The 14490-nt window shown below is 36.5% G+C and overlaps 1 protein-coding gene across 1 annotated transcript; it reads right to left on the bottom strand.

The window, feature by feature from the left end:
- Window positions 1–217: 217 nt before the first annotated feature.
- Window positions 218–13919, bottom strand: LOC115927164 (gastrula zinc finger protein XlCGF57.1-like). Its single transcript, XM_030992630.1, has 4 exons — window positions 13837–13919; window positions 11281–11412; window positions 8844–9029; window positions 218–4345 (listed from the first exon to the last, which is right to left on the bottom strand). The coding sequence occupies exons 2-4, from the start codon at window positions 11351–11353 to the stop codon at window positions 2664–2666; spliced, it is 1941 nt and encodes a 646-aa protein (XP_030848490.1). The 5' UTR covers window positions 11354–11412; window positions 13837–13919; the 3' UTR covers window positions 218–2663.
- Between the last annotated feature and the right edge of the window lie 571 nt (window positions 13920–14490).

Here is a 14490-nt window from a genome sequence, read left to right as displayed (position 1 = left end):
GGTATTCAATTCAATATTTATGTCAGGTAGTAATCTATTCAGTTTCTGGCTTAGATAAGATACTTAGCCAACTTTGGAATTCATTGGAAGCTTTAGGCCAAGTATAACACAACTTCCTAGCTGACTTAAGCCAATTACTTATGCGGCCTTGAGGCTGGCATATGGTTTTAATACGCAGTCTTCACAAGCTGCACAAAAGTATATATCAGTGCATTCAATGAGATGTGATAATTGTTCATTACTTTTATTGTCTAAGTGATGTCACAATGCTCATCATTGTTTTGCTTTTACGCCGACTTGCTCAAGTAAAATAGTTAGATGTGATCTGAATACCAGTCAGAGTCTTAACCAAGCCAAATGTAAAATACTTGCTTAATAGTTGTAATGAATGAAATACGGCCCCAGATATCAAAAACATACAACTGCAAAAGAAAATAATTATAATAATTATTCGCCTGAACACTTTCCAATGCGCTTTTTTCAAGGCATATATATACATATATAACATATAATTCAATCCCTTAAATCGTCCTTGTTTTCACGAAGTGACGGTAGTGAGGAAAATCGTAACGCAAAGTGAATGCAATTTTTTTTCACTACCGTCACTTCGTGAAAACAGCGACGAAATGACAGAATCATTTCAAAAGTTTTAAGTTACCATGATGACCATCTTTTCATCTTTTCATAATAAACACATTATGCTATAAATCCTATATAGATTGAAATTCTTTTAAATTTAAATCCAAATAATAAAAATGAATAAATCATATGTACGTCACATGTTCCTAATTTGCACATTTAAGTACATGAACTCATATGTTGTGTACTTTAGCACAGACTTAATTCCCTTCTAGCTCTCAACAGCATATATCTTTATTGCTATTATAATGACACTTGTTCAACAAATGATATACCCTGCAAAACAGCTCCACTGTTACAAGTAAAGAAATCAGTAAAAATAGTAAATAAATAAATTCAATATTGTACATGTATATTCTCAGGAAAAATATATTTGGAGGGCTGCAAAGTCTAGACTTTCGGAAATTGAATCATCTAACAATATATATATATATATATATATATTACATGGAAATGAATGAGATGTTAGCTGGAAAGGTATTTGCATTTCCCAAAGGCCCTTGTGCTTGCGCAATAATGTACAGAAATGCAAAATTCACTACATTTAATGTGCATCAATCACCTACACATATTTTGTGTACTGCTAGAATGTATCAAATCAACCTACAAAGAAATTACCTCTCTATATCTTATAGGCCAATAGATGAAGAGCATGGAGAAAATAAAGAATAGCATAACACCGCCGTCCGCCAAGTAGAACCCAAGTCGGTCTTGGGTTCCATACCGTCAAAGTTTGATGCGGTTCTTGCGAGTGCGTCTTCTAACAAGTCACGTTTTGTGTTAACTGAAAGTGTATGTCAACTAGCAAAATATCTTTATAGATGTAATATTTGAAGCTCATATAACATTTTAAAAACTTAGATATAACCACATGGAACACCAACACAAAGAACAAACTATTTTTAGGTGACTGGCACAATCCAAATCACCTTCATAGAGGGAGCTGTCTAAAAACATTAAGCAGAGTCAAAATGAGAACTGTAAAAAAAAAAAAAAAAGGTTAACAATTATCTCTGTGCAAGAATGGCCCTTATACTTGTTTCTCTTAAAAAATAATACAGACATGTGAAGCACACTTCACTACACTCAATGTGTCATTTTATAATGCCACATTGTTTTTGCTTTTTATTTAATTCGTTAAATGTAGACCATGTTTCTAGTATAGGGTCTTTAACCCAGATAAATGCTTCATGGCTTGTTTTATTTTCTTTTGTTTCTGGAGATGGTTTACGGAACATGTGACCAAGCTTCTATCATGAAGGAGGTTCAATACTGCTTTGTATCCATGTACCGAATCACATCAAAAAAAATAGTATGCAGATATTCTGTATGAAGGCACAACTTTGAGAAGCTCAAACCATTACTTGCCAAATTTGTGTATCTGACTCAAATTCTTTAAATTCAGAGCCTTAGATAAAATACCACACATACGCATGAGCACCAGAAATTATTTCATAAATATTATTGTTACATACAGTGTGAGTTGCCTAATCTGCTTTACATACAGGAATATAAACATATGATGTACTTTTACTACACTTTTTGACAGGAGCGAACTGTCTTTCCAAATTAAGGTCTTTGCCACTATGGATTATGTAATGTATAACTTGAGACGTATAAAGAGAGATGCCCAGTCTGCTTCACTACTACGCTATCCAACAGGATTAAACCGTCTTTCTTATATAAGGTCTTTGCCACTAAGGTTTAGGTAATGAATGACTTGTCATGTGTAAGGTGAAAGGCCCAGTCTGCATAAGTTATACATACCGCTACTACACTATTTGATGAAAGTAGGCCATCTCTCTAGTAAAGGGTCTACACCACAGAATACCGGCTCACACATAACACAGTACCAGTAAACCCCCTCAAAGAAAAATGGCGTAGCAAAATATTATGCCATACAGCATGGTGCACTTTACAATTTGGCATCTCATTACACGGATAAAAGTGAGCAGGGTATAACTATTAAACCCCTCTTGCTTTGTGCAGCTAGTTTTTCACCTGCATTTAACTTGGCCACAGCATTATTTGAGGGGGCAGTTTAAGGCACCACGTGTGGAAGGGGCTAAAGGGTCATCTCTTGTATGGCTTTTCATGTGTAGCGTAAGATGTCCACTCTGTGGAAAGCCCTTCCCGCACAGACCACACTCGTATGGCTTCTCACCCGTGTGCGTTCGCATATGAGCCGTCAAGGTACTCCTCTGGGCAAACCAATGCTCACAAACCGAACATTGGAATGGTCGATCGCCCGTGTGCGTCCTCATGTGCGTGCTAAGACCCTGTTTCTGGATGAACCGCTTGTCGCAGACGGAACACTGGTAGTTCCTCTCGCCAGTGTGTATCTTCTGATGGTTCAGAAGGCTATCATCACGAGCGAAAGCTTTTTTGCAGACCGGACATTCAAAGGGCCTCTCGCCAGTGTGCGTCCTGAGGTGCTTGGTAAGCGTCTTCTTACTGGTGAATGCTTTCTCGCACACAGAACATTTATACGGATTCTCCCCCGTGTGGTTGCGCATGTGAATCGTCAGAAGGCCACTCTGGGCGTACCTCTTGTCGCAGAGGGTACATTGGTAAGGCTTCTCACCCGTGTGGACTCGCATATGGGTGGACAGACCGGTGCTCTGGGCGAAGGCTTTCTTGCAGATGGTACACACGTACGGCTTCTCGCCGGTGTGAGTTCTTCTGTGGCTTCGGAGACTACTCAACCGAGGGAAGAACTTCTCACAGTCAGGACACGCGTAAGGCTTCTTCCCTGTGTGGATCCTCATGTGCGATACAAGCCCACTGTTGTAGTAGAATCCCTTATTGCAGACAGGGCAGTTCATTGGGGCGTCGCCGATGTGGGTTCCCATGTGCTCCGAAAGACTACTACCATGAGAGAATCTCCTGTTGCACACGGAACATTGGAATGGCTGTTCTTTGGTGTGCGTCCTCATGTGGACCGCCAGACCTTCTGTGCGAGCGAAGGACGTCTGGCAGACGGTACACTGGTATGGCTTTTCCCCGCTGTGGATTGTCATATGCTTCCTGACACCACTGCGCTGAGCAAAGCTCTTAGGACACAACGTACATTGGAAAGGTTTCTCTCCTGTATGGGTTCTGATGTGGTCATCAAGGTTCCTAGAACGCTGAAAGCTTTTCCCGCACTGAGAACATGTATACCGCAGATATTTTTTGTGGGTTGCAATGTGTTCTTTCAGGTAGTCACTCTGGGAAAACGTTTCATTGCAAACTGAACACTGGTAAGATTGTGCCCCTATGTGTGTCGTGATATGAACTGCGAGAGTACTTCTCTTGACATATCCCTTGTTGCAGACAGAGCACTTGAAAGGTTTTTCTCCTGGGTGGGTTTCCATGTGTTCACGAAGCAGACCGCTCTGGACAAATCCTTCACTACAAACGTGGCATGCGTAAGGTAAATCTTTTTCATGAGTTTTGACATGCTCTCGTAGGTGATCTTTGAAAGTAAATGCCACGTTACAAATGCAACATTGATAACAAGATTCCCCCGTGTTGATTTCTGCATCCTCCGTACTTGTCATGTTGATGGTGCGTGCGTCCGTTTCCGTAGTACAGCTGAGAAAAGGCTCTCCTAAGAGCTGAAGAGGTTTGCAGTCTACGTCACATTCCAACTGGTCTTCCATCTGTGTCCCTCCCTCCCTCTGTATCCGTCCTACAGTCTTCATAAGTGTGATCTGCACGACACCTGTAAAGAACAAGAATTAATAATCAGTAAAACTTAAAAACACAATCTTTAGTTTTCAAGATTCAAGCTTTCCCATCCAAATATAATACAAACTGCATTTTCCTCATCAATTAGGCCTAAAATAAAAACTTGTAGGATTGCCCTTTGCAACCGACCCAAAAATCTGAAAATCTACGGTCAGCATTTAATTTTTTTTTTTTTTTTTTTTAAACCATTTTTTAGATTTTTTTTTATTGATGAATACAAAAATATGTATTTTGTTTGTTTAAATGAGATATGAATGAATAAAATCAAATTCTTCCCAAATTCTCACTCGTCTTCAAAGTGTAGTTAACACCATATTTTTTGCTATTGTGAATTTATAGTTAGGGGAATGTTTACAGTTTTCCTATTTTATGTTTGGTTTTGATCTAATAAAGTACAGGAATGTGTTAGATGTTATTGGCTTTTTATATTTTTAAAGATTTACAATAGTCAGTATTTCAGAAAGATATTTTACACCAGTGCTAGGAGTATTCACCTGTTTCAAACCTTGATAATGTAAGAATCATTCACCAAATAATAACAAAAAGTTGATACATTAAATCTTCCAAGCTTAATGAATATTTTAATATATAAAATATCAAAATGAATCACTATATTTTCCCAAATTATAAGACATCCTCAACATTTATCCAATATGTTTCGGAGGCTTCATTTAGTGTTAACCACACTGTATTATGCTCTTTGCCAACCCCTTAGGATCAAATGGCAAAGGCCATGCCATCCAAAGACCATTTGTAACAGTAGGAGAGAAATTTGGTGGGCAAAGAACCCTCTAGAAATGTTAGGGAAGCAGTGTGTACAACCCCTTTTTATGACAATGGAATAATAATAATAATATTCGGTTCTTTTATAGCACATATTTAACGTCTCTATGTGCTTCCAAATTTGAAAATTATTACCCCGGCTTTAGCATGGCTTCCATTACGGCGCTTAAGCATTTCAAGGAATTAATTCCTGCCAGGTAGCCAATTTACCTCACCTGGGTCGAGTGTGGCAAATGTAGATTAATGTCTTGCCAAAGGACATTAGTGCCGCGGCAGAACTAATAGACCATGAAGATCTTGAAGATATTGACAAGGTTACAGCAACATGAGCTAGCAACTTCTGATACTAGTTAGCATCTCTTCCAGACAGGCATGAACACTGCAGACAGTTCTCTCATTTCCTTACTGTTATCCACAAGAATATAGAGGTAAGAACTGTATATTTTGTCCTTTAATTACTTTACTTGTACTTTTTTTAATGTGTCATTGTAATGGAACTGATGTGTGAAAGTTTTTAAAGTTTAGATTTGTCACTAAAAATAAAGTGAGGCCTAGTTAAGATCTGTATTGTACATTGTACATGTACCTTTATCATACTCAATTTGTGTGGTTTTAAAGGTTGGGTGACATCCACATATAGTTTGATTCCTGTTGATGTGCAGCCTAAAAAAAAATGCTCCAAATCTCATTCATCTTGTCACATCATCTGTAAATCTATAGTGAGCTAACAAGAGACAGTGGTACGTATAATAGCTTAATCAGAACTGATCACCTGTTTACAATAGACCATACAATACCAACATATGAGTTGCTATGTCAGAAGTGGTGTAGCATCACCAGGAAAAGAAAGGTAATGTGGAGGTATTTGTGAGCATGTGCTGAGCTGGAGAAAGTTACATACAAATTTCTCTTGTTAGCTCACTAACGATTAACAGATAGATGAATGAGATCTGGAATATTTATTTAGGTGGAGTTTAGCAGGTCTGAGAAAATTATTGTACAATATTTTTAAATCTATGAAATATGTTTATAACAAACTATGAGTTGTATGCAGCCCTGCACATAAACATGAATCAATTTATATTTGGATGTCACCTGACTTTTAAGGTTTGCCTCAGTACCAAATGTTTAAATTAGACTTTTGATATACATGTGTGTACATTTACGGGTCTATGGCTATGCACAATGAATGGAAGCCGTGTAAATATTACAATCTTGAACATGTTATTCCTGCAAATCCATGGGGAAAACAGATTAAAACAAGTCTGTCATTAATTAGTACTTAAAGATTTGTGCAATGTACACATAAAGCATCCTTAGCGATGGTGCCCATATAGACTACTGAACTAGTTCTTATTAACAACACATGGATAAATAATAAGATATTATGTAATGCACTATGCAAATATACGTTCAAGATGTACTTTTAAAATCAAACAAAATTATTGTTTTTTAGTGTCTAAGCTCAGATATACATGTATGTATGAACATTGCTCTGTGCAGTACAAACTGCTAATTTCCTATTTTCTTCTCCAATTGCAGCATCAATGTGAGCGATTATGTTGCCATATATTTTGATGCACCTTCATCTAGCAGCAGGACTACAAATGGGGTAATATTCATGGCTCTTGTAAGTATTACCCATGTTAGATCTCAGATTATTAAAAAAAACATTTAACAGGATCAACTTTCTGTATGTGAGAAATACTTAGACAAAAAGATTTTTCTAAAATGTATATGAGCATGTGTTGTGGTACTGAACAAAGTTAACAGGGTGAATTAAAATAAGGGACTGTGAATGTCTGTGTAAATGTAAACGCATAACGAACAAGTTCGTGGAAACCACTGTGCAGAAATTTAATTCTTTGCACTAAGAATAAATGATGACAAAGACGCAAGTGAAGGGTAATGATACATTGCTATGAATTAATATAAATGGTTTCTATGTGAACAAGTATTTTAAGTGCTTTACTTTCAGTTCAACATTTTATCAAAACTTCAAAAGTAAGGTTAAATTTTGCTTTGTATATTGCCTTTGTAGTTGACAATAAAGTGTGTTAACATATTTGAAGTCTCCGAAACACTACTGTGAACTGATCCTATACATGCATATGTTCCCTGAATGTTTCAACTTTGATATGAGAAAAGTGATTTCCTTGGAAATTACATACTTGACAATATATTTCCCTGAGTATCAGCACAGATTTTTTGAATTTTTCTTAATCTGTTACCTAAGTAATGGACAACATTTTATGTTAACATGATTGAAGTCTCCGAAACAGGCATTGTTGTTAACCTGAAGCCTCTGAAACACACACATAAGAAATTTTCAACTCCTCATTTGAAATGCGATTTCTTTGGAATTTGCGTTAGTAATTAGCCCTCACTGAATGGTATTTGTATAATCATTTTTATTTTGCTCCCCCTCTTGGAAGATAGGTAAATTTGAAAAATTAAATGTCAGCGTTGTACATGTATTTTATCTTGAATTTGAAAAACACATTGAATTTTTTTACAGACCGAATAAGTTTGACCAAAATTTTTTTTTAAGCCTTCAAGTACATTAGAATAGCAAATGGAAAATTGCAATGAATTATGTTTGCAAAACAAATGTTGTCATTTAAGTTGATAGAATTAAAATGTTGTTTTTGTTCAAATTTATCATATTTGTCACAGTTGTTCATTATTTTTCCAGGTTTCTGATGTAGTTTAAGCTCCAAAACAAAAAAAAATCCATAATTTAGACATTTCTAGTAATAATTTTAGTAGAAATGTTTATGGAAACATATTTTGAAATTTTGACCCTGTTTGAGAAATGTTACACCCTTTACTGTCAAAATGACCATATACATCGAGACAAATTTTCAATTTTTTCATCAATTTGGAATCTGTTGATATATTGCCTGACAGTCTCAAATCGAGCGCTCAAAGACTGGATATTTACATGTTTTTCAATTGGTTTTATAGATACAAACATTTGCAATAGGCTATGATTTGAACCTGTTGCATGCAAAAGTGTCTGGCTGTCTTTTCCTGTGTCAATTTCGGTCCCTTTTTTGGTTAGTAAAGAGACCACTTTGTGCCCGGGACCACCTGTTCAATTTGTCAACAATCTTCACATTGCTAGCAAGTTTTACAGGTAGTTGAAAACCAACTTCATCAGCTGGGAAGCACAGAGTGTTGTCTCAACACAACAATGCAAACCATGGATTATTATGAGGTGAAAAAGATATGAATGGAATGATGACGCTGAAACACATGTATTAAAGCATTACAAACTGAGAAATATCAGCCAAAAGAGGCGGACAAAAAAAAAGTTTAAAAAAATAAAATCTTTTCTGACCGACCGACCCATGTTTTGGCACCCAAAGGGCAATGCAACAAGTTTTTATTTTAGGCCTTATGCATGCAATGTAGAAAATAAACAGCACACAATACATGTTTAGTGTACATTTTACTTTGCAAAAGCAAAGACAGCGTTGGCATCAAGTTGTCAGTAAAGGCGTAATATTAAGAGAAACATTAGTGACAGTTTGGGGTACATCCTTTATGCTTGAATATAGAATATATCTAGAAAAATACCTTCTCAAAAATTTTCTTTATTCTCATGGGTCTGTAATTACTATGGTAGACCGATGCATGTTCAAATGAAATTAATCTTAGTTACTTGTTAAGTTTTTTCACTGTACCTTCATTCACTAATGAAGAGGATGTATTGTGTATGTGGGTTTCACTCTCCTCCCACCCATTTGCTTCCATCCTTTCTTCCTTTATGAAGATTGTCTGATATTCTTCGTTCCCTCCGTCTGATGGCTCCAGTATCAGCTCCTCCATTGGCTCTTCCTTGATTGATCTAAAGCCGTTCAGCATCTCACCTGAATGAAAAAAACTGAGAGTATAACATCTACATCTACAGACTCGTCCATAAATATCTTGATTGCTATGTTTTTTTGTTTTTTTAGATTTGGTAGATTTGATAGACTAATACGGCTTATGCCGAAAGGGTGGGTAGCGTCGCGGCGAGGCGCATTGACTTGAAAGCGACCATTCGTCCAAAGCCCCCCCGGTGTGGCCGAAAGAGTTCGTTGGGAGTGTTGTGTCGCGTCGAACGCGACTATTCGTCCAAAGCCCCCCCCCCGGTTTGGGCGAAAGGGTGCGTTGACTAGTCTTCCACATCAGTTGTTTATAATAGAATGTACGGAATAGTAATTCAAGTCGTTTAAATTCAAATAATCAAGATAGAAACAGATTAAAAATTAGATAAAACTATTTTTTATGTAGTCTTGCAGATCAGGCGTTTATAAAAATTACATCAATTAATGAATTCAATAAATATTTGACCACCTTAATGCACCCTTTCGCAGGCACGTAGCCAGAGTTTGATGGTTTTTTTTTTTAGGGGGGGGGGGGTGGCACATACATGTAATCGATCGACGTCCTGGGGAGGGGTCTAAAAAAGTTCAACCGATCTTGGATTTGTTATTATTATTATTATTATCATTATTATTATTTTTTTGTTTTTTGGTTTTGGTTGTTTTGTTTATTTTGAGGGGGGGGGGGGGTATGTGCCCCCCTACCCCGTAGCTACGTGCCTGCCCTTTCAGGATAAGCAGGGGGGGGAGGGGTTCTGAATTCCATATATAGAAAGAAATGGATATTATTTTTGGTTATTTTAATAAATAAACGACTGATATGCAAGACTATGTAAATACCTTTATTAGACATTTTAGATATCATAGTACATTATTTGATTGTGTTTCTTGTTATTTATTGATTTAATTCTTATAAACGCCTGATCTGCAAGACTACGTAAAAACTAGTTTGATTTAATTTTTAATTTGTTTCTATCTTGATTATTTCAATTTAGATCTAAACGACTTGAATTTCTATTCCTTAAATTCTATTATAAATGAATGATATGGAAGACTAGTCAACGCACCCTTTGGGCCAAACCGGGGGGGGCGGGGGCTTCGGACGAATGGTCGCGTTTAAGTCAACGCGACGCTACCCACCCTTTCAGCGTAAGCCGACTAATAGGATGGTTAATTTTAGTTACACATTCATTTATAAATGATGTTGACCTTATCTTTATATTTTGTTTAATGTATGCACCAGCCAATGTGAAGAGCCTCTACACAGAATTTTTAAATTCTTTTAGGTGATCCTCAGGCATTGGCTGGTGCTAAATATCATTTTGTTTATGTTATATCATTTTGTCAACTTTGTGATGTTTTGTATGTTATCATCTTGCCTGGAAATAAAATAAATAAATTTGTTATTCAATTTCGTATTGATATAATTCTCTTACAGATCAGTTCTTATGTTCCCTTATCATATGATAACAACATAAAATACAGAATATCATACTTCTCTCACTTTTAAAGGGATCGTTTAACAATGTTAAATCTGAGATACACGGCCCTACAGTGTACTTGTCATCAGTGTCTGTGATATGGTGTAATTTTGAAGCCCTAAAAAAATCTCGCTTCAAAATGATCAAGAAGTGCCTCAAAAAAGTAAAAATCTTTGAGTGACCAGTTTTACCATACTCGTTTTCCCCAATAGACTGTAGTGTTATGAAAACCGTCAGGCGAACAGTTTTCAAAATTTGTAATTCCAATCATAAATATCTTGATAATTAGACAGGCTATCGGCTTGTAAAAGTAATGGGGTTCCTGACTGACCTAAAGGTTTATAATTATCATGGCATCATGAGCTAAATCCAGAATTTTGTTTCAGAATCTGAGACAAAGCTACCGGATCCCTTTAAAGGCCGTCTGTACTAGTTTGGCCAGTAGGGATTAGACCACACACAGCGTGGTCACTCAGCCCTCAATTTACATAAGAAAAAGAGGATCATGGGGACCAATGGTCACTGATTAGGCATTGTTTTCTATAAAGAGGGAGCAAGTAAATACAAGTAGTACAGTGGGGCTTTAAATGATGACAACATAAAATAAAAAAAATATCATACTTCTCTCACTTTGAAGCTAGAAATCCATTCAAACAGTCTTACCTTCAGGACTACAAACCCTCAAAAAAGATTACCGAGAGTCCTTTTTCAGGACTCCTCAATCCTCCCTCTCTCTCACATGATGCACCCGCAAGCCTACTGTATAGTCTTACCTTTTTGAAATGATAGCACGGCTGCTGTCTCCATCATCATCTCATCCGATCTTGATATCCCTGCCATACTCATCGTTCTTTCATTCTAGTGACAGGCCCTGATCCTTTCTTGATCTTTCTCACATCGTCATCCTGTACAAGAAATATCAAAAATTAAAACTAGATGGATCTTTGACTGCACAAAGTCGAAAACGATGCCTCTGCCATAGAGTAAATTTACAAACCAAAACGGAAGCAATTTTTAATAATTAAAGTTTAATTGTAATCCATAACAGGTTCTCAGAAATCAGATTATCGTGATTACAATCTATTTTTCATGTATAATACATGGCTCTGCAAGATACATCCATGTCCTGAGTTTGATAGTACTAATCCATCTGTCGGTTCTAGTGATAATGCTCTGACAAGCTATTTACATGTATAGGCATACCTAATGAGCCCCATGATCTTTGGCCTCAAAATCTGATCGGTTCATTGGCTCTGCAAGATATACAGTGTCTTGAGTTAAATGGTAATCCATTGATCAGTTCCTGAGATAAAGCGATCACAAGCTATTTTTGCATACATAATGAGCCTTTTGACCTTGGATCTTGTGACCCCGAAATCCTATAAGTTCATTGGCTCTGCAAGATACATACATGACCAAAGTTTGGCAAGTGCCCCTTCCCCTTTCCACTTCTGATAAGCGCCACTTTTATTTGACAGGTACCCCTTTTCCTTTGACAAGTTCCCATTTTCCTTTGCAATAGTGTCCATTTTCCATTCTCATAAGCACCCGTTTTAATTTCGAGTAAGTTCCCCTTATCTTTTGTAAAAAGTGCACCTTCCCCTTTTTAACTCGGATAAGCGCACCTTATATTTTCACATGTGCCCCCTTTCCATATGATAAGTGCCCCCATTTAAAACAGAGACCCTTTCCCTTCTCATAAATGCCCCTTTTCATCTATGAAAATAGTTAATTTTCATTCTCACAAGTGCCCCTTTTTATCTCTTTTAAATGACCCTATTCAATTATGAGAGATACTGATTTTACTTTGACAAGTGCCCCTTCCCCTCCTGATAAGTGCTCTTTTCATCTCTTATAAATGCCCCTTTTATTTTGACACATCCCCCTGTTCCTTCCTAATAAATAATATTTTCCTTCTTGTAAGTGCCCCTTCCCCTTCTAATAATTACCCCCTTTTCATCTTTAATAAGTGCCACTTGCACTTCGATCCCCTTTCTCATTAAAGCCCCCTTTCACCTCTGATAAATGCCCCTATCAAAATTAGATTGGTGCCCCTTTTCTTTCAATAAACGCACATTTCCCTTTATCATTAGTGCCCCTTTTTCATTCTCATAAGTTCCTCTTTTCATGTATGGTCAGTGCCCCTTTTCAGATGCTATAAGTGCCCCTTTTCACATCTGATAATTACCCTTTTAAACAATAATATGTGCCCCATTTCCCTTTCTAATAAGAAACATATCCCTTTTTAATAAATATCCCTTTTCACTTCTTATAAATGCCCCTATCAAAATCTGATGAAATCCCTTTTCATCCCTGGTGCGTGCCTCTTTTTTTTAATGTACCGGTAAGAAGTGCCTTATTTTCACATCTGATAATTAGCCTTTGTTTGACAGGTGCTCCTTTTGTTTTCTAATAAGTGCCACTGTTTCCTCTCATCATTTAACGTGCCCCTAATTTCAAGTGACTAAGACTAAGAGTAATTTCCGCCAAAGAAAAAAATACTCCAAAAAGATAAGAAAATTGATACAAAAGGGGTAAGAATATAATCAATCATGACCGTTATTTGAACGATTGGTGATTAAGTTGATTTTTGGAATGTTTCAGTAGGCCGGAGTAACAGGTAAAAAATGGATACGAAAGTACACTAGCGCCACCCCCCTTTGGAAGTCGCTCCGCCGCCTCTGCCGCGCCACGCCCATCTGAAAAATACTAAAAGTGGCAATGAAGTGATAACAATAAAACAGAAGCGATCCAAAGACCAAATAGGTCTAGACCTCTAGATCTAAATGTTCATCCCCCCCCCCTACATTTAACCTATTTCTTTAAAAAAATGTTGTTTCTGTAAAGATGATCCGTGTTTTAACAAGCTGTGCTTTTTTAACAGACCACAATGACAGGCACAGCTCTTTTTCCACATTTGTTAAAGTCTTTATAACTGTTTCATTGTTAATGTATTTATGCTAGTTGACGATGAACTTGTTACTACTGTTCCTGAATGAAATGTTTTTTTATGCAAGTGGAAAGAAATAAATAAAACTTGACACAACATAAAAATGGGTCCGATCAAAATTATACGCTCCGCGAACGCGAACGCAGCCGCCGATCAGCCGAACAAGGCCTACGGACGGGGAGCTCGAGCGAAGGCCCGAAATTCTGAAGCCAGCTACATGTAGCTGTGCAGATATTCACACATGATACGACCGTTTCTCGTTTATATACTCCGAGACGAAACAGCGTTTTCACTAAAGTTTACATCATAATCACTGCCTGAAATACCAATTAACCAATACTGAGACAAAAAAAAAGTGAATGAAAGAGTACGAACTCACCCATTTAATGCTTTCTTGATCTTGTTTACGCTTTGCAAACGACATCCGGAAATAGTGCAAAATTGTGCATAGGTACACGTACATATCATACGATTACGTTGTTGTTGTTGTTGTTGTTGTGTTTTGAGTTATGGGCGATTAGTCAGTGATTTGACTATTGTCGCCAAATTACTTTACGGCACGTGTTATATCTCTCAATTTGGGATTTTTTTTAAAAATACATTTATTTCGTTTTATATTTATCTATCTTTTAAGATAGTATCGTAAAATAATATCGTAAGCAAAACATTCATGGGCTTTGTTAGTGTTTCTTAACAGTACGTGCAGATTATTTGTTATATCACATACACACCATACATAAATATGTATATAAGATAGCACCTACACAAGCTTCTATATTCAGTAATCTTATCATACCTTTTATCATTGTTGTTACTTTTTCTTATTTTATTTTCTTAATACATTATGTTATTATATTTTTAATGTACTGAGTGTAATTTAACATATTTATAATATCGTATTATGTTTTACTGTTCTTATTTTATTTTCTTATTACATTATGATTGTTATTATATTTTTAATGTACTGAGTGTAATTTAGCATATTATAATATTGTATAATGTTTTACTATTCTTATTTTATTTTCTTATTACA

Source organism: Strongylocentrotus purpuratus, unplaced genomic scaffold, assembly GCF_000002235.5.
Source record: "Strongylocentrotus purpuratus isolate Spur 01 unplaced genomic scaffold, Spur_5.0 spur5_scaffold_20, whole genome shotgun sequence".
Taxonomy (NCBI): domain Eukaryota; kingdom Metazoa; phylum Echinodermata; class Echinoidea; order Camarodonta; family Strongylocentrotidae; genus Strongylocentrotus; species Strongylocentrotus purpuratus.
Note: the sequence above shows the minus strand (reverse complement) of the source record. Positions and strands in the feature narration are given on the sequence as shown.

Coding starts and splice junctions, on each gene's coding strand:
- LOC115927164 (XM_030992630.1), bottom strand. CDS start 11,353: ATGAGTATGGCAGGGATATCAAGATCGGATGAGATGATGATGGAGACA. Junction 9,030..11,280: donor CGTGCTATCATTTCAAAAAG/GTAAGACTATAC, acceptor TTTTTCATTCAG/GTGAGATGCTGAACGGCTTT. Junction 4,346..8,843: donor CTCTTCATTAGTGAATGAAG/GTACAGTGAAAA, acceptor TGTTCTTTACAG/GTGTCGTGCAGATCACACTT.